Source organism: Gorilla gorilla, chromosome 16 (genome assembly GCF_029281585.2).
Source record: "Gorilla gorilla gorilla isolate KB3781 chromosome 16, NHGRI_mGorGor1-v2.1_pri, whole genome shotgun sequence".
NCBI classification, from domain to species: Eukaryota; Metazoa; Chordata; class Mammalia; order Primates; family Hominidae; genus Gorilla; species Gorilla gorilla.
The window spans coordinates 65,870,524-65,888,659 of NC_073240.2; the positions used below are offsets into that span (position 1 = coordinate 65,870,524).

An 18,136-nucleotide genomic window follows, 5' to 3' on the forward strand; every position below is an offset into this window, starting at 1 on the left:
GTAGAGACGGGATTTCACCATGTTGGCCAGGCTGGTCTCGAACTCCTGACCTCAGGTGATTGACCTGCCTCAGCCACCCAAATTTTTTTTTTCTTCTAGACAGGGTCTTGCTCTGTTGCCTAGGCCGGAGTGCAGTGGGACGATCTTGGCTCACTGCAACCTTCATCTCCCGGGTGTAAGCTCTCCTCCCATCTCAGCCTCCCGAGTAGCTGGGATTACAGGCATGCACCACCACACCTGGCCAATTTTTGTATTTTTAGTAGAGACGGGGTTTTGCCATGTTGGCCAGGCTGGTCTCGAACTCCTGGTCTCAAATGATCCGCCCGCCTCGGCCTCCCAAAGTGCTGGGATTATATGGGTGAGTCACCACACCTGGCCAGATGTCACATTTTTAATCAAGCAACAGTTTGCTAGGGATGGGCAGATTTGAGGCATGTGGGAGAAAGATAGGAATTATGGATGGGCCTGTCAACTGGTCGCCTCTAATCAAGGGGACTTAGTAAAGTGGTGGACCAAGGCCAGGTTACCTTAATCAGAACATAAATAGCTTTGGACCTAACATTGCATCTTAGAAATTGAACTTTAATTTTACTGTCTCTTTCAAGTGTAGTTTTACTTTTGGCAACAGACAGACATATGTCCAACTTTACAACATCTTGCCCATTTTCTCTAATAGTTTTGTGCTGCCTGCAAGTTATTCAAGGCAAGTTTTAAGGCCAAAGAATATTTTTATTGGATTTCAAGTTGGCAGGCATTGAGACTTAGTGGAAAGCACCGAGGGGCTATTGGGCCTCCGGAGACCTGGTTCTAGTTCTAAGCTTGTTGTGTGTAGGCCTGCAGAAGTCCCCATTACACATTCAGATGAGGTATCTGGGGTTGAAGCCCTGAGAAATATGGAAGTTGTTCGTTTTTTTTACTGGCCTCAGTTCCAGGTCCAGCTCTGTTTGCAGGGTGGAGGGGGCTGAGATGTTTTGATTCTGCGGTAATTGTTGCAGGTCTGCGCAGGGCTGGCTGGGGAGAGCAGAGGCACCAGAGTCTTGGCCCCTGGCCTCTGCTTGCTTGAGTTATGGGCTGCTCCAGCAACTGGTCCCCTCAATCCTTGGGGACTTCTGAACGATAGGCCTTGGGTGACTGGAGACAACTCTGGTCGCAACCTCCCCACCCCGCAAATGAGGAAAGACTGTCATACGATCACAGATAGTCAGAGCAGAAGGGGCCCCAGACTGGCTGAAAGTCACACACACTGGCCATAGGCCTGTTATGTAGTAAAGAATCCCCAGAGATCTTCTTACATAAAACAAAACAGATTCCTGGGGGCTGCCAAGCTGGGCTTTCTGAATCAGAATATACGAGGGTGGGGGCTGGGACTCTTGAATAAACACCCTGAGGATTCTTATGGATAGCCGCCAGGGCTGGAAGCTTTTGACCTGGTCAAATCTCTCTACGTTTCCTAGGGAAACTGAGGCCCAACAAGGCCTTGACCCAGACATCAAAAGACCTAAAATCAGAAATGAGGTCTTCTGACCTACAGTTTGATGTTCTTTCCACACCAAGACCTGTTGCCTGCAGGACTCAGAAGAACTGCCCATTATTTATTTGTTTTAATTTTCTTAAAATCAACGTTACTAATGCACACAGTGTAAAGAGTCAAATCACGTGGTTTCACAGGCATGCATGAAGAACATAGCTCCCCGTCCGGCTCTCCCATCTGCCCCTCTGCAGAGGCAACTATTTCAACTCTTTCAGGAGATTCTGCTGCTGTTAACTGTCACCCTTGGTATTATTTGTGTTTTTACAATAAGTATGCATCACTTTGTTACTCTTACTTGGTTTTAACAATACAGTTAGGATGGGTCGCCAGGTCTGGCACTGGGCCTAGATGCCCAGGCATCGTGGAGTGCCTCCATGGTCACTGGGCACAGGCCACCAGCTCCTCCAGGGCTTGCTCTCGGCGGTTGCCATGGACCAGCAGCACTTCCTTGATCCGGTCCTGCTGGAAGCCCATGTCACTGAACTGCTCCCAGAGGCGCAGGAACTCCCCTGCCTGAGGAAGAGGAGACAGGGAGGGTGCTGGGGGCTCTGCTGGGCCTGGCCTCAGCCGTGGGGAGCCCCAGCTCCAGTGCCTACTGCACCTAGTCCCAAAAAGCTGTGGCTACCCCCAGGCCACGTGAGCCTGATCCTGGGCCGCACCTGCCACTTTTCTGTACCTGTAGGGTGATGTAGGTTCCGACCTCCCTGCCTCTGCCAAGGAAAGAAGGCCCCAGCCTGGCCAAGGGCTCTGTCCTGACTCTCCTCCCACTCCTCCCACTCACTGTCAACTTTCTGCTGGGGCAGGAGGGGGGCAGACCGTACACCGGCACCTGGAGCACAAACAGCCCAAGGTCCCTGCCCATGCCCTGAACACTGTGGAGGTATCACAGCACAGCCTGCACTTTCCTTCCCCTCCGACTCCGGGGCTTGAAACTTCCCCACCTCTGCTCACTCTCTCCTTCTTGGGGCCTCACCCAACCCTCCGTCCCCTTCAGCCTCTGTGAAGAGCTGCTCTGCCATGGGGCACTTAGAAGTGACTACTGGGGCTGGGTGCGGTGGCTCACGCCTGTAATCCCAGCACTTTGGGAGGCCGAGGCAGGCGGATCACTTGAGATCAGGAGTTCGAGACCAGCCTGGTCAACATGGTGAAACTCCGTCTCTACTGAAAATACAAAAAAAAATTAGCAGGGTGTGGTGGCAGGCGCCTGTAATCCCAGCTACTTGGGAGACCGAGGCGGAAGAATTGCATGAACCTCGGGGGCAGAGGTTGCAGTGAGCCAAGATCGTGCCATTGCACTCCAGCCTGGGCAATAGAGTGAGACTCAGCCTCAGAAAACAAGATGTGACTATTGGGCCTACAGCTGCATGCACTTGGGGTAGGCGGCACGCTCCCCAAGTAGAAAGGTCATGCATCTTTGTGCTGCCCATGGCTCCTATCTGGGTGTCCGACAAAGAGTGGCCATTCAGTCACAGAGGCTGTGTTGATTAAGTCTAATAAAGCAAAACCCCTGCTGCTCTCTGCCTCCTGTCCCCGTCCCACCTCTTCCTGATCTCCCTCTGTGCCTCTCACCTTTGTCCCTGCTGTAGCTCCCTGGGCCATCTCCTCCTCAGAGCTGAGGAGTCAGGCAATCTCCCGACAGACCCACAGGCTGGACCCACAGGCTGGCTCTGAGGACTGGTGTGGCCCTGCACACCGGGCTCCTGGGTACACCCCCATCCCTTCCATCCCCTGGGGCCCTGGCAGGAAGCCCTGCTGACCTGGCTCTCGGAGAACTGGAACATCTCCATGGCCTCGTCCACCAGGCCTTCCTCATATCCCTGACGTAACAGGCGGTCACAGGCACTGAGGTAGCTGAGAAACTGGGCCGGAAGCGGGCAGAGAGGGAGGGAGGGTAAGAGGAGCAGCCGGGGCAGCAGACAGGGCAGAGAGGCACTCCAAGGGCCTGAGCTGAGGGTCAGGCAACAGGGCAAGCCACCACCTGCAGTGTGGCCCCAGAGAGCCCGTGAACCCACAGAAGGGGGATAGAGGCTTTCTCTGAGTGCCTGGCGATAGGCAGACAATGGGTCTTCACCAACTATGCCAAGTTGGGGGCTGGACTCCAGGAAAAGGGCTGTCAGGGTGGGCTAGGGTGTTCATAGAACCTAGGTGGGGAGCAGGACAGGCTTCAAACACAGACACCCCACCTACTACCCAACGCAATTCAACATTCATGCACCACCCACCCCTGTCTGGGAGCACCCATTCGTGTGAAGGTGCCTCCTCATCCGTCCACACCTGTGCACCCCTACTGTACCCCCAGACGCATCTCTCTCATCCAGGACTCCTGAGCCACTACTATGCAACTCCTGCACCAGTGCTGGAGAAGGGGTGTGGGGTAGGCAAAGAGGAGGATTCCACAGGCAGGAAAAACTGTTCAGGTCACCCCACGGTTACGTCATCAGGGGCCCAGGATAAAATGCTGGCTCCTTACCAGGCAGGGCTCAAAGGCCTGCTCCCTGTCTATGGCCTTGGCCCCTCCCTCACCCTCCAGGTCTCTGCAGATGCAGCTCCCTCAGCCAAGGCCAGCCTCCTTCCCTGTCCCTGGGAAGCTTCCTGCCCCCTCTATCTTCCTGGGTGCCGTCCCTTGTGCCCCCATAGCACCCTATGCTTCCCTGTTACAGCACATATAACTTTGTAATTGCTTCACTCAATCTTTCTCATCCACGAAGTTTTTGCTCCATGAGGGAGGGGCTGTGTCAGTCTCATTCACCACAGTGTCCCCATCATCCAGCATGGTGGCAGAAGGAGCTCAATAAATGTGTGCTGTGTTTATAAAATGAATGAAGACCTGCCTTCAAGGAACTCACAGCTTAGTGGGGGAGATAAACCAGATACAGGACCACATCAGTGCCAGGCAAATCAAAGCAGGATTTATGGGGTGTAGGTGCCAAATGAAGGCTCCAGACTACAGGAATTATGAGTATATGTGGAGAAGGGAGAGTGGGGTTTCCGTAGACCTTCAGAACTGGGATGAAAGTGCACATCATCTAGACTAACAGTTGTCAAATTGTTTTTGGCTCCTGAAGTGTTTGTCTTAGCACAAGGAGGCTTCAGCAATAACAGGCTAACATTAGAGCTGCTCTGGGAGAACCAGGGCCAGGGGCATGGGGGCCCGGAGTCCAGTGCTCCTGGCCGAGGTACTGCCCAGTACAGCTAGACCTGCTCTGAGCATGTTTTGAAAACCAGGCACCCATGCCCTCCTTCCACAGTTGAGGAAACTGAGGTTCAGGCAAGGCAGGTGCCTTGTCCAGGGTCCCAGGACTAGGTCCCCGATTATGTAACCTGTCACTTAATGCCTTGTCCATCAGAGGGATCAGCTGCTAGAGGACGGGCTTTGAGCTGTCTTGGTGGATGACAGGGTTTCCAAAGGTGAAAGCTTCACCTTCAGAAGGAGGGCGGGCAAGGATGGATGGTGGACGCTGCCTCCACCTTTTGGCTCATCCATAGCAATAGTTCTCAGTCTCAGTGCTTATTGCAACCACCTGAGGAACTTTAAACATTACTGCTGTCTGGGCCTCACCTTCAGAGGTTACGATATAATTGGTCTGGGGTGTAGCCTGAGCATTGGAATTTTTTCCCTATAGCCCTCCAGGTGATTCTAATGTGCACCCAAGACTAAGAATCAGTGAATGGGGACAGCTGACCTTGATCTATACTATGCCACAGTGAATATCAGACCCATCTGCAAATTTTCTAAAATTAAAGGCCCCTGGGTCCACCCCAGATCCACTGACTGGGGCCCTGCAGGATAAGCCCTGAGAGTCTGCATTTGCAAAGGTTCTGCTGCTTGGTTAGCTTTTGGGCCTGCAGGACTGTAGAAGCTATCAGGCTTGCCTCAGGCCCCCAGGTGGGTGAGGATGTCACCTTCAGGCCACAGGAGGGGGCCCCCGGAAGTCACTGGTTCCAAACATGTATTCCTCCTCCACCCTGTGAACTGGGAAACTGAGGCTAAAAGAGGGGGCCTGGCCTGTGGACCCTCACACATGGCACCCATGCCTGTCCTGCAGGGAGGCAGTGTGGGCACATCAAGCCTTGTGGAAGGAAAGGAGTGCTGCACAATTTCTTTTGTATCTTCTTCTCTCCCTGACTCTTCTAGCTGCTCTGTCTCTATCACCTGATGCCCTTCCTCCTGGGCCATCTGTCATTTATCTTGGCCAAAAAGGATTTACTGCAATATGCGGCTTTCAGTGGGAGAAGGAATCTGAACCCAAAGGGCTTGTTCAGTTACCAGGACTTCACAGAACAGACAGAAATACTAACTTGGTGGGGGAAGATAGATGAAGTCATCCAAAGGCCCCTCAGACCCACCCCGTGGGGCCTGGCTCCTGACTGCCCACCAGGGAAGGCCACCCAGAGATCCAGGGGCCAGGCAGGTGGCCAGTCTATATCTGGAAACACAATGTTCCCAATGCAGTGAAATCCTTCCAGCTCACCCACTGGGAGGCCAGGGCCCCAGGCTGGCTCTGACTCATCTTCAGACCCCCAGAGTGATGGCCTGAGACCTCAGCCTTACCACAGGGCCTGAAGGGACTGGGGAGGCATGTCAGAGCCCCACTGTGCACCTGGCCCCTCACAGCCCTCCTGACCAGCTTTTTGGCCAGGACTCTGGCTTTTCAGTATCATCTGAAGGTAGGCGTGACTTTAGATCTGCTCTTAAATCTCAGATCAGCCTGTGGTGCTGTCCTGGGAGGTTCTCACACAGAAAATGAGATAAAAGACATCATGCAACCAAGATGCAGAGTCAGACCAGCTGGCCTCAACCCCAGTGCTGCCATTGACTGGCTGTATGAACTTCCCTGGCCTCAGTTTCCTCATCTGCAAAGTGGTCATAATGTAATAGCAACCTTGCAGAATTGAGACCTAACTGAATACCCTCAGAGAGAGAGATTCATGCAAGAAAATGTTCAATAAATGTTAGCACCCCTCCCTGCCATTTTAGCCACATGGGGGTCACTATGTTGGAAATTCTCCTCCAGGACAGGGCATGAACTGATGAACCCAGAGTGGAGTAGAAGCAGGAGTGGGTGGGCAAGGGGACCAGGTGCATTTGCCCAGCCCCACCCCGGCTCCCGTTTGAAAGTCACTTCCCTTCTGCCATTCCCTCTGGCAGAAGCAGGCAGCTCTGGACTGCAGGGACCCAACATTCAGTACTCATCAGTGATGATGGAGGTGTCCAAGCCTTCTGATGGTGGTGGGGCAGGAACGGGAGAAAAATGAAAAGTGCCAACTACCCTGGGACCAGCCATCAAACCATGAAGAGTCCCGATGTTTAGAAAACCACACAACGAAGGATGTTACTTTCAGGTGGGGACATGGGGGTGTAGGCAATGGCATTCAATGTTACCTCCTGACCCTACTTACAATCCTTCCGTGCCTCCTTTTGCCTATTGGGTCATTTATCAAATTCTCAGGCCAGCCTTCAAGACCCCTAAATCTACCCCCAATTCTCTTTTTCTCATCTCCTACCAGCCTGCTTCATGCACCCTCTCCTCAACAAGACTGGTCAGATCAGGGCCTCCCAAACACTTCCTTCCCACCTCCACTCCTTTATTCACACTGTCCTTCCCTCCTGGAATATCACCCCTTCTCCTTCCTTCAGCATCAGATCTTATCCATCCTTGAAGTCCCGCTCAATGCTTGGTACCTCCATGAAGCCTTTCTTGATCACTGGAACCTCCTTGTGGTAGACTGAGAATGATCATAAAATTTTTTGCACCCTCTCCCACCAAGAGGTGGAATCTGTTTTTCCCCTGTGTAAGCCTGGAGGGGTCAAAAACATGCTTTGACCAACAGAATGAGGCGGAAGTGACTATGTACAATTTCAGCCAAGGCCTCAAGAGGCCTCAAGAGGCCTTACTCTTGGAACCAAGTAGGGTGGCTTGCTGGAGATATGTGGCCCAGCTGACAAGTATCACCACCCACTGTACAGTGAATGAGGCCATCTTAGATCATTCAGCCCCAAGTAAGTCACCAAACTGTAGCCACATGAGACTGCAGGTGAGATGAGCAGAAGAACCCCCTAGCTGAGTCCACCTTAAAACTGCCAATCTAGAGAATCATAAGCAAATAAATGGTTGTCTCAAGCCACTAAGTTTCGGGGTAGTTTGTTACACAGAAAGAGATGACAGAAACACGCCTATAACACTCATACCACTTCTTCTCCCAGGTATCTTGCCACTAGCACCTCTTTTTAGGCACTTTGGGGGCCCTCACTCCTCTGCAGGTGCTCTTACATTCTTGGCTTGTATCAGGGGTCAAGACCTGCTTCCAAATAGTAGCGTGGCTCAGAGTGCTGTCCTTGGAGTGTCATCATGAGTCTCCGCCATACTTCCAATAGAGTGAACTCTATTAGAAGAATAGAATGTGGGTGAGTAGAACCTGCGTGTGGTGGACTCTGTGATGTTCCATCCACACACCCTTTCACTGCAGGACTTACTGCCCCAGATGCTGGGAGAGCTGGGAGACACTCTTCAGTTGTCTGCCCCTTCAGGGATTACCTTAACTGCAGAGATCCACTTACCTCAGGTCACCCCCTTCCCACATGCAATGACTGATTGAGGCAGGGGTATAAAGGCCTGACCATCTCAGCCCCACTTAGGACAACCCTGAGGGGCCATAGATGCTCCAGAGCTGTGGGGTTGGCTGATGCTGTTGTTGGGCCTATGTCACAGCTCAAAAGGTGAAAATCATGTGGCCACTCACCTGGCTCCAGCATCACAGCTCATCAGCTCTGGGCCCCGCAACTCACCTGGCTCAGGCTCTGCCTCCCTGTCTTCTGCAGAGCTATGATGGCCCTTCGCAGGGGATATCCCAGGGCGACCACTGGCCCAATGAGGTCTTGCTCCTCCTGGCTCAGGGCGGACAGCAGGTCAGCCGCAGTATCAGGGTGTGACTTGTGGGGGTTGAGAGGTTGGGGTGCCCCCCCAAGAGGTGGCAGACAGGTGTACGGGCTGAGGGACTGAAATACAGACAGACTGGACATGTCAGTTACCACAGGAAGTGACACTCAGTTGGGCTGGACATTTTAAAAAATGCCTTTATGTACCACCTTCTGTACAGAGTGTAGGGGCTAATATTATGGAGGGCTTAGAGTCCTGCAGACCCCAGCTCTCTAATGCTTACTCAGTATACTCATATGAAAAATGAGGGCAATCCCTAAGCTACTTCACGGGACTATCAGGAGACTTAAATAAGACAATGTGAGGGACTGGGCGTGGTGGCTCATGGCTGTAATCCCAACACTTTGGGAGGCCAAGGCAGGTGGATCACCTGAGGTAAGGAGTTCGAGACCAGCCCAACCAACATGGTGAAACCCTGCCTCTATTAAAAAATACAAAATTAGCCAGACGTGGTGGCACATGCCTGTAATCCCAGCTACTTGGGAGGCTGAGGCAGGAGAATCGCTTGAACCCGGGAGGCAGAGGTTGCAGTGAGCAGAGCTCGCACCATTGCACTCCAGCCTGGGCAATAACAGCCAAACTCTGTCTCAAAAAAAAAAACAAAACAAAAAACAATGTCAGGAAAGTGACTAGTGAAAGAAATATGAGGTCCATTCTACTATCCCATTTTACAGACATTGAAATCAAGGTTCAGAAATGTTAATGACCTGATTAAGCAACACAGGCTTGGTACCTCAACCCTACTTAGGTTTTATGCCCCACACCTTGGTGACAGAGGAGCAGGGGTAGGTCTTCCCAACCAGGCCCTCCTTCTTGAATTTGGTTGGGCTGGGGTTTGGCAGGGCATGGAGCAGGGGAGGAACTGGGCACATCAGTTGAAACACACCCTGGATTAAGGAGGGTGACTTGAAGGCATTTCCATTGGTTTGGCTGGCATCGCCCCGAACCTTCTCCTATGAGGAAGTACCTCTCTGCCAGCCCCGAATGTTTCATCCTGTCCCCTCCTCCCAAGGAAAACACAGCTGCCGCCTGGCTCTTGGGGTGGAGTGTATATGTAACACACATGAATCCCCACCCATACGCATCTTCTCAGGGCTCTCCCTGCCACGACCTCACCCTAGGGTCTACCCTTTATTACCTCCAGGGTGGAGAACATCAAAGTTTAGGAGCTGAGTCTACTCTTGTGTCCTTGAAAAAGATTCTTCGCCACTCTGTGCCTCATTTCCATCATCTACAGAATACTGTCCCACCCCCACAGGGTTGTTATGAGAGTTAAATTCATCTTGGCCAGGGAAGAGCCATCCTGGCATCAACATCTGGTCTTGGATGTGGGCATGGCACATCACGCTTACAGAGCCTCTTCTCTACTATGTATGCTCTAAACAACCGTGTGAAGGGTTGTTGGCTCACTGTGCAGGTAGAGAAGGGGTGGTTCAGTGACTTGCCTAAGGTCACAAGCCGGTGCATGTAAGAAACCAGACCTCATGTCTCTGTCTTTCAGATTGAATTCTACCTTGGCCTTATTCTGCAGCATCTCCTGGCCTGACTGTGGGGCTGCTGGGGGGCAGAAAGCTGTGCCCCGCTGCCACCTTCTGCTGCCAATCCTGACCCACCCCATGTTTTGTGGAGTCTGATACTTATATAATTTGGAAGGCACCTCACAGAAAAAGAACACACAATTATGAATACAAAATTGGGCACAAGGCCTTGGAAGAGACAAAGGGAGGAGCCTGAGGCTTAAGCTTCTGTGGTTTCACTGTAGGGTCACTTCTCCCTGCTCTTCAGGGTTCACTTCCTCCGTCCTGAAGCCTTCTCAGCCTGTTGCAGCCCTGACGCTCCCTCAACACCTGATCCCGCTGTACAGTTCAGGGCCTGGTCCCACAACCCTCTTGGCCAACTCTTCATGTCCTGTGGTTTTGACACTCCCAAACCCAGTGTCTGGCAGGAAGTAACTGTGCATTGAATATTCCTTGATTGAGCCTCCAGCTCCCCCAGCTTATAGCAAACCTCACCCAGTGGGAAGCCCTAGATTTGCGTTGCGTTCATCAATTCAACAGACATCCACTGAGCGCCCCCTATGGGTCAAGTCGGCAGCTGGGTGCTCTGGAAACAAAAATCAGTGCGATCCAGTCCCTGCCCTAAAAGAGCTCAACCTCGTTTAGAAGAGACAGGTCCTGGATAATTAAAACCACTGTGACCTGCGCCCTAAAAAAAAGCAAGGCAGGCACAGTGGGAAACGCGGGGAATGGGGGCTTCTGAGCAGGGACTACTCTACTCTAGTCAAAGGGCCGCAGGAGGACAACACGGTACAGGCCCAGGTGGGAGCAGGTCAAGGGAGGATGCAGGAGCGCGTGGAGTAGGGGACCGAGGCTGCGGGCCGGGCTGGACACGCAGATTATGGGGCCTGGGCTGCTGATTGGCGGCCTTGGAGGGGCGGGCAGAATCCTTACCGCGACCATGGGCTTGTGGCTCCGCAGCGGGGGGATGGCGCCTGCCGTGGAGGGCCGCGGGGGCGACGTGGGGGCGGCGGGGTGCTGGGGCGCGGGCCCCGGGGGTGATGCGGACCTGGGGGACTGCGCAGGGCTCGGGCACAGGCTCAGCGCGCGGTGGCCGCGGAGGCCGTGCAGGAGGGCGCGGGGCCGGGAGACCAGCTTCCCCTCGGAGAGCCGCCGCCGCGCCCCTGCCAGCTCCAACCGCACGCCGCGTAGCACGTCCAGCGAGCACAGGCGACGGCCGGGGCCGGGGCTCGCCGGGGAGCCCGGTTGGAGGCTGCTGGGGGCCGACTCTTCCTCGCTGCCAGAGGAGGCTTCTGCCTCGTCCTCACCCTCCTCCTCCGGCCTCTCCTGGTGTCCGGCCTCCGGGTCTCTGATTGTGGTGGGCGCAGGCGCCAGCCCATGTTCGGGGCTGACTAGCAAGAGCCAGGCTGGAGGGGCTGAGGCTGTCCCCGGGTCACCGCACTGGTACGGGCTGGGTCCCTGGCCGGCGGCCTCCACCCAGAAGAGTGCCGTCCTCTCCAGGCTGAAGTCGTGCTGCGGAAAGAAGGCGACGTAAAGCCCAGGGCAAACCAGGACCCCGGGGGCACAACACTAACCCCTGGCCTGGGGGACCCTGTTCAGCCAGAGACTCTCTAACCCTGGACAGCGTCAGATTCTGAGCCCCGGGCTTCCATCACAGCCCACTCTACCCTGGGTTTTAGCTAACACTGTGGTCGATGGATACCAATAACAGTTTAATGGCAAACTGGCATAAATGACAAAGTGATGAATTCGTCAATCGAATGAAATGTAATGAAACCCAACATCTAAATCCCTTTGCCATTCAGTATGTAGTTGAGCAAAAACTACTTAAAAATTTTCTCCAATAAAGCTTATTCTTAGCAAAGAAGATTTCACCTGAGCCCAGCAGTTTGCCACTGAGTAGTATGCCTTGGAGGCCCGTCCAGGCAGACAAACCTCCCTATGGAGTGATTCCTGTCCCCAGCCCCTTTGCTGCCACCAAGGTTACTTTGGGGTCCTGGAAATGTCATAACCACTAATCTTTGTGGAACTCTACTTGGTATGGTCTAGTGTCATTCCTATTTCCATATTATGAAAATGGAGCTCAGAACATTGAGTTTGCTAGAAGTTAGATTGGCGGTGAGTGGCTGAGCTGGTTTTCCTGTCGGTGGACCTGATTGTAGTGCTTTCTCCACTTCGTATCAGACCACCTAAAAAAGCAGTCTGGAGTCCACATAAATAATCTAACTCTAGAGTTTATAAAATGAGGCAAAAATGAAATATTCCTGTTCCCTACCTTTAAAATTAAGAACAGCAAACATAAGACTCCATCAAAAATATGTAAAAGTTTTAAAGGCAATTTGTTCTACCATGGCCAGTTAAGGAAGAAAGAGGCTAGGGGTGGGGGAGTGAGGCAGAAAGACAGGCACAGACACTCAGACACTTAGATCACAGGCACCGCTCCCTCTCACCCATGACCCTACCTTGGGGAGAGGAGCATAAGTTAGCTGCTCCAGTGTGACTCCCTGAGTTCCTCTCTGTATCTTCAGGGCCCAGGGCAGGCCTGGCCCAGAGTGGACATTTGTAAGTATGTGCAGAATAAATGGTTAGAGAAAGAGATTGGAGCAAAATAGATGGGTTGTGAAGGACAGAGAAGGCAAAAAGACTTCAGAACTAATGAGGCATACTTGGAGAGAAAGAAGCTAAGAAATAGCCAGCAGCACTCAGAGGGATTAAAAAAATACCAAGACCCAAGAAAATGCCAACACTTGATTTTGGAACTATGCAAGATGATTCTAAACTTCATATAAAAACAAATAAGGGCTGGGCTCAGTGGCTCATGCCTGTGATCCCAGCACTGTGGGAGGCTGAGGCAGGTGGATCACCTGAGGTCAGGAGTTCAAGACCAGCCTGGCCAACATGGCGAAACCCCACCTCTACTAAAACTATAAAAATTAACTGGGCATGGTAGCACATGACTGTAATCCCAGCTACTTGGGAGGCTGAGGCAGGAGAATCGCTTGAACCTGGGAGGTGGAGGTTGCAATGTGCCAAGATTGCACCACTGCACACTCCAGCCTGGGCGACAAAGCGAGACTCTGTCGAAAGGAAGGGAAGGGGAAGGGGAAGGGAAAAAAGAAAAGAAAAGAGAGAGAGAGAGACAGAGAGAGAGAGAGAGAGAGAAAGAGAAGAGAAGAGAAGAAAAGAAAAGAAAAGAAGAAAAGAAAAAGAAAAAGAAAAGCCAGAAACTCTGGAGACAAAAACATAAATAAGGAGAACTGGCCCTACCATCTATTAAAATATAAAAGTTCAATAATTAAAACTATGGTACTGGCACAGACAGATTAAAGGTACATAATAGAAAATCCAGAAATAGGCCTTAATATATTATAGGGATTTAGTAACTAATAAGGGTGGCATCTCAAGCAATAGGAGAACGATAAAGTTCTCGTCAATAAATAGTGTTAGGCTGGGCACAGTGGCTCATCTGTAATGCCAGCACTGGGAGGCCGAGGCTGGAGGATTGCTTGAGCCCAGGAATTCAAGTCCACCTGGGCAACATAGTGAGACTGTCTCTACAAAAAATTTTGAAAATGGCCAGGTGCGGTGGCTCACGCCTGTAATCCCAGCACTTTGGGAGGCTGAGGCGGGTGGATCACGAGGTCAGGAGATCAAGACCATCCTGGCCAACATAGTGAAACCCCATCTCAACTAAAAATACAAAAAATTAGCTGGGTTTGGTGGTGCATGCCTGTAATCCCAGCTACTCGGGAGACTATGGCACGAGAAGGAGTCGGAGGTTGCAGTGAGCCGAGATTGCACCACTGCACTCCAGCCTGGTGACAGAGCAAGACTCTGTCTCAAATAATAAAAAAAAAAAAAAAAAATGAAAATTAGGTATGGTGGCACTTTTCTGCAGTCTGAGCTGCTTGGGATGCTGAGGTGGGAGGGTTCCTTGAGCCCAGGAGGTTGAGGCTGCAGTGAGCCATGTTCATGCCGCTGCACTCCAGCCTGGGCGACAGAGTGAGGCCCTGTCTCAAAAAACAAAAGCAGGTCGGGCACAGTGGCTCATGCTTGTAATTGCAGCACTTAGGGTGGCCAAGGTGGGAGGATCACTAGAGCCCAGGAGTTCAAGACCAGACCGGGCAACATGGTGTGAAATCTCATCTCTACAAAGAAATATAAAAAATTAGCCAAGCATAGTGGCATGTGCCTATAGTCCTAGCTACTTGGGAGGCTGAGGTGGGAGGATCGCTTGAGCCCTAGAAGAGGAGGTTGCAATGAGCTGACATTGTACCACTGCACTCCATCTAGTCTGGGCGACAGAGCGAGACTCTGTCTGAAAAAAACAAAAACAGCTCTTTCCCTAAGTGGCCTGAGGTAATCTGTGAAAATGGTTCACCATTCATTTGACCTGGAGAACCCCACAAAATCATGCAAATCAAGAGGTTCAAATTTTCGTGTTCACTTTAAGAACACTCGTGAAACTGTCCAGGCCATCAAGGGTATGCATATACGAAAAGCCATTAAGTATCTGAAAGATGTCACTTTACAGAAATAGTGTGTACCATTCTGACGTTACAATGGTGGAGTTGGTAGGTGTGCCCAGGTCAAGCAGTGGGGCTGGATACAAGGCCGGTGGCCCAAAAAGAGTGCTGAATTTGTTTTTGAGACGAAGTCTCACTCTGTCGCCAGGCTGAAATGCAGTGGCATGATCTCGGTTCACTGCAACCTCCACCTCCTGGATTCAAACGATTCTCATGCCTCCACCTTCCGAGTAGCTGGGATTACAGGCACGCGTCACCACACCCAGCTAATTTTTTGTATTGTTAGTAGATACGGGGTTTCACCATGTTGGCCAGGGCTAGCTGTCCTTTAAATTCAAGGAACAAGGCCCCATGGACTCAGCCCCAGACCCGCAGACCCAGAAGACAGAAACACAGAGACACACTTACCATAGAACCCAGCAGAACCTCCCCGCAGGCCGGGATGCTGAGTTCTGGCCCAGGGAGAGGCTCTGTGCCTATCACAAAGCCCTTGGGCAACTTGAAGGGAACACCATCGAGGGCATTCATTCTGTCAGAGGAGTGTGGAGATGGCTGGCAGGGCTGGGGCAGGCTGCTTGATGGCGGGGAGAGACAGTCGAGTCCTGAGGACCAGGCTCAGGCCTCAAATGGCCTCACTGCTCTCCTGTGTGGTCACTTAGCTGAGCCCCAAACAGCTGGAAAGGAAAAGGTGAGGGGGCCAGTGCTGCATAAAGGAAGGAAATGAATAAAAACAAGAGCATTCACATGGACAGGAATTCACTATTTCATATTTCAGTCATGCTCTAGACCATTGTTTTCCAAACCTGGCATCAGTTGAGGCCAGGAGATTGAGATGAGCATGGGCAACAAAGCAAGACCCCTATCTCTACAAAAACTACAAAACTAGCCAGGTATGGTGGCACACACCTGTAGCCCCAGCTACTCAGGAGGCTGAAGTAGGAGGATTGCTTAAGCCTGGGAGGATGAGGCTGCAGTAAGATGAGTGAGCTGTGAGCTCAGGTTGCACTCCAGCCTGGGCAACAAAATGAGACACTGTCTCAAATAAATAAATAAATAAATAAATAAATAAATAAAATTAAATTTAAAAAAACACAACAACAACAACAACTCCAAAAGAGACTAACCATGAAGGAAAATTCTGATAAACTGGATTACATTAAAGTTAAGAACTTCCACCAGGTGCAGTGGCTCACACCTGTAATCCCAGCACTTTGGGAGGCTAAGGCAGGAAGATCGCTTGAGGTTGGGAGATCGAGACCATCCTGGCCAACATGGTGAAACCCTGTTTCTACTAAAAATACAAAAATTAGCCAGGCGTGGTGGCACACGTCTGTAATCCCAGCTACTAGGGAGGCTGAGGCAGGAGAATCGCTTGAACCTGTGAGACGGAGGTTGCAGTGAGCCAAGATCACACCACTGTACTCCAGCCTAGGTGACAGAGCGAGATTCTGTCTCAAAAAAAAAAAAAAAAAGAAAGAAAAAAAAGTTAAGAACTTCCATTCGGCCAGGCGTGGTGGCTCACACCTATAATCCCAGCACTTTGGAGGCCGAGGCGGGCGGATCACAAGTTCAGGAGATGGAGACCATCCTGGCTAACATGGTGAAACCCCGTCTCTGCTAACATGGTGAAACCCCATCTCTACTAAAAATACAAAAAATTAGCTGGGCATAGTGGTGGGCGCCTGTAGTCCCAGCTACTCAGGAGGCTGAGGCAGGAGAATGGCATGAACCCAGGAGGCGGAGCTTGCAGTGAGCCGAGATCACGCCACTGCACTCCAGCCTGGGTGACAGAGCGAGAATCTGTCTCAAAAAAAAAAAAACAAAAAAAACTTCCATTCATCAGAATACACCATTAAGAGAGTTAAAACAAAAACAAAAACAAATCACAGAGTGGGAGAAGATATTTGCAACACATCTATATGACAAAGGACTCATATCCAGTATATACAAAGAACTTCTATAAACAATAAGAAATGGGCAAGAGATTTTTAATATGCACTTTACAAAAGAGGATATCCAAATAGCCAATATGATAAGTTGTTTAACTTCATTAGTCATCAGGGGAATGCAAAATAAAACAATGAGATACCACTACACAAACATACAACCATTAATTTAAGATTAAAATTAAAAAGCTTCACAATATCAAGCAATGATGAGGATGTGGAACATCTATAACTCTCATTCACTGTTGGTCAGAAAGTCACTTAGTATTAGTCAACAGTATCTACTGAACTTGAAAGCCAAGAATTAAGAACTCATTCACACATCACTTCTTGGCTTTTTGGGTTAGATCAAGACTAGTATCTGTCCTTCGTTTAGCAATATTCACAACTGCCAGGAATTTAATTTTTTATGTATTTTAAACTACATTAAATATTGAGTCTGTTGCCTTTAAAAAAGAACAAAATCGGGGGTGGGGGTTGGCTCACGCCTGTAATCCCAGCACTTTGGGAGGCTGAGGCGGGCAGATCACAAGGTCAAGAGATCAAGACCATCCTGGCCAACATGGTGAAACCCCGTCTCTACTAAAAACACAAAAATTAGCTGGGCATGGTGGTGCGTGCCTGTAGTCCCAGCTACTCGGGAAGCTGAGGCAGGAGAATCGCTTGAACCAGGGAAGCAGAGATTGCAGTGAGCTGAAATCGTGCCACTGCACTCCAGCCTGGTGACAGAGTGAGACTCTGTCTCCAAAAAACAAAACAAAACAAAACAAAACAAAACAAAACAAAAAACTTGGCCGGGTGTGGTGGCTAATACCTCTAATCCCAGCACTTTGGGAGGCCGAGGTGGGTGGATCACCTGAGGTCAGGAGTTCAAGACCAGCCTGGCCAACATGGTGAAACCCCGTCTCTACTAAAAATACAAAAAAAAAAAAAGCTGGGCGTGGTGGCACGCGCCTGTAGTCCCAAGTACGTGGGAGGCTGAGGCAGGAGAATTGCTTGAACCCATGAGGCGGAGGTTGAGGTGAGCCGAGATGGCACCACTGCACTCCAGCCTGGGCGACAGAGTGAGACTCTGTCTCAAAAAAAAAAAAAAGAAAAGAAAAAGAACAAACTCATTCACACAGAATTTAAGCTCACGACTGCCTATAATAATACACTTGAATCTAGACTCCTTGACCGCAGTCTGCCTTTTTGCAAACAATCAGGGATTATCAGGGAGTCTGCAGCAGGAAGTGCCTCTGGCTCAACACTATCTGTCATCCCTGCCAGGATGACGCAAAGCTCTGCCCTGCTAGGGGTCACTACAGTCATCCCCTTCCCATGAGAGCATCATGTGGAGAGGTAGGGTGGATAATCTGAGTGCAGAGAGGTCAAATGAAGGCAGGTAGGCAAATCCCTTAATTCCCTCATCTCCTGCCCCATTTGTCAACTCTTGTTAGTGTCTTGCTGTATATAAGACTCAAAAGGTTTCTCCACTCCATGCCTAGAGCTGTTCTCCCTGCACAGCAGAAGGTAGCTCTCTGTGCTACCTTCTATACAGAATCAGGAAGGTCCCACTGTAACCAGTAAATTATCTGCCCCATCAGCCAGTTCTTACAGGGGACCTTTGAGGTACAAGGGTGTTATAGGAGACACACGAAAGTTCAGCAAGTTTTGGCATTCTCAGATTTATTATTCA

The 18,136-nt window shown here is 50.9% G+C and overlaps 1 protein-coding gene across 1 annotated transcript; it reads right to left on the minus strand.

The window, feature by feature from the left end:
• Positions 1–393: 393 nt before the first annotated feature.
• On the minus strand, positions 394–17,346 carry UBAP1L (ubiquitin associated protein 1 like). Its single transcript, XM_004056348.5, has 5 exons — positions 14,921–17,346; positions 10,920–11,498; positions 8,319–8,528; positions 3,289–3,390; positions 394–2,044 (listed from the first exon to the last, which is right to left on the minus strand). Exons 1-5 carry the CDS (start codon positions 15,038–15,040, stop codon positions 1,910–1,912), a joined length of 1,146 nt encoding a protein of 381 aa, XP_004056396.2. The 5' UTR covers positions 15,041–17,346; the 3' UTR covers positions 394–1,909.
• Between the last annotated feature and the right edge of the window lie 790 nt (positions 17,347–18,136).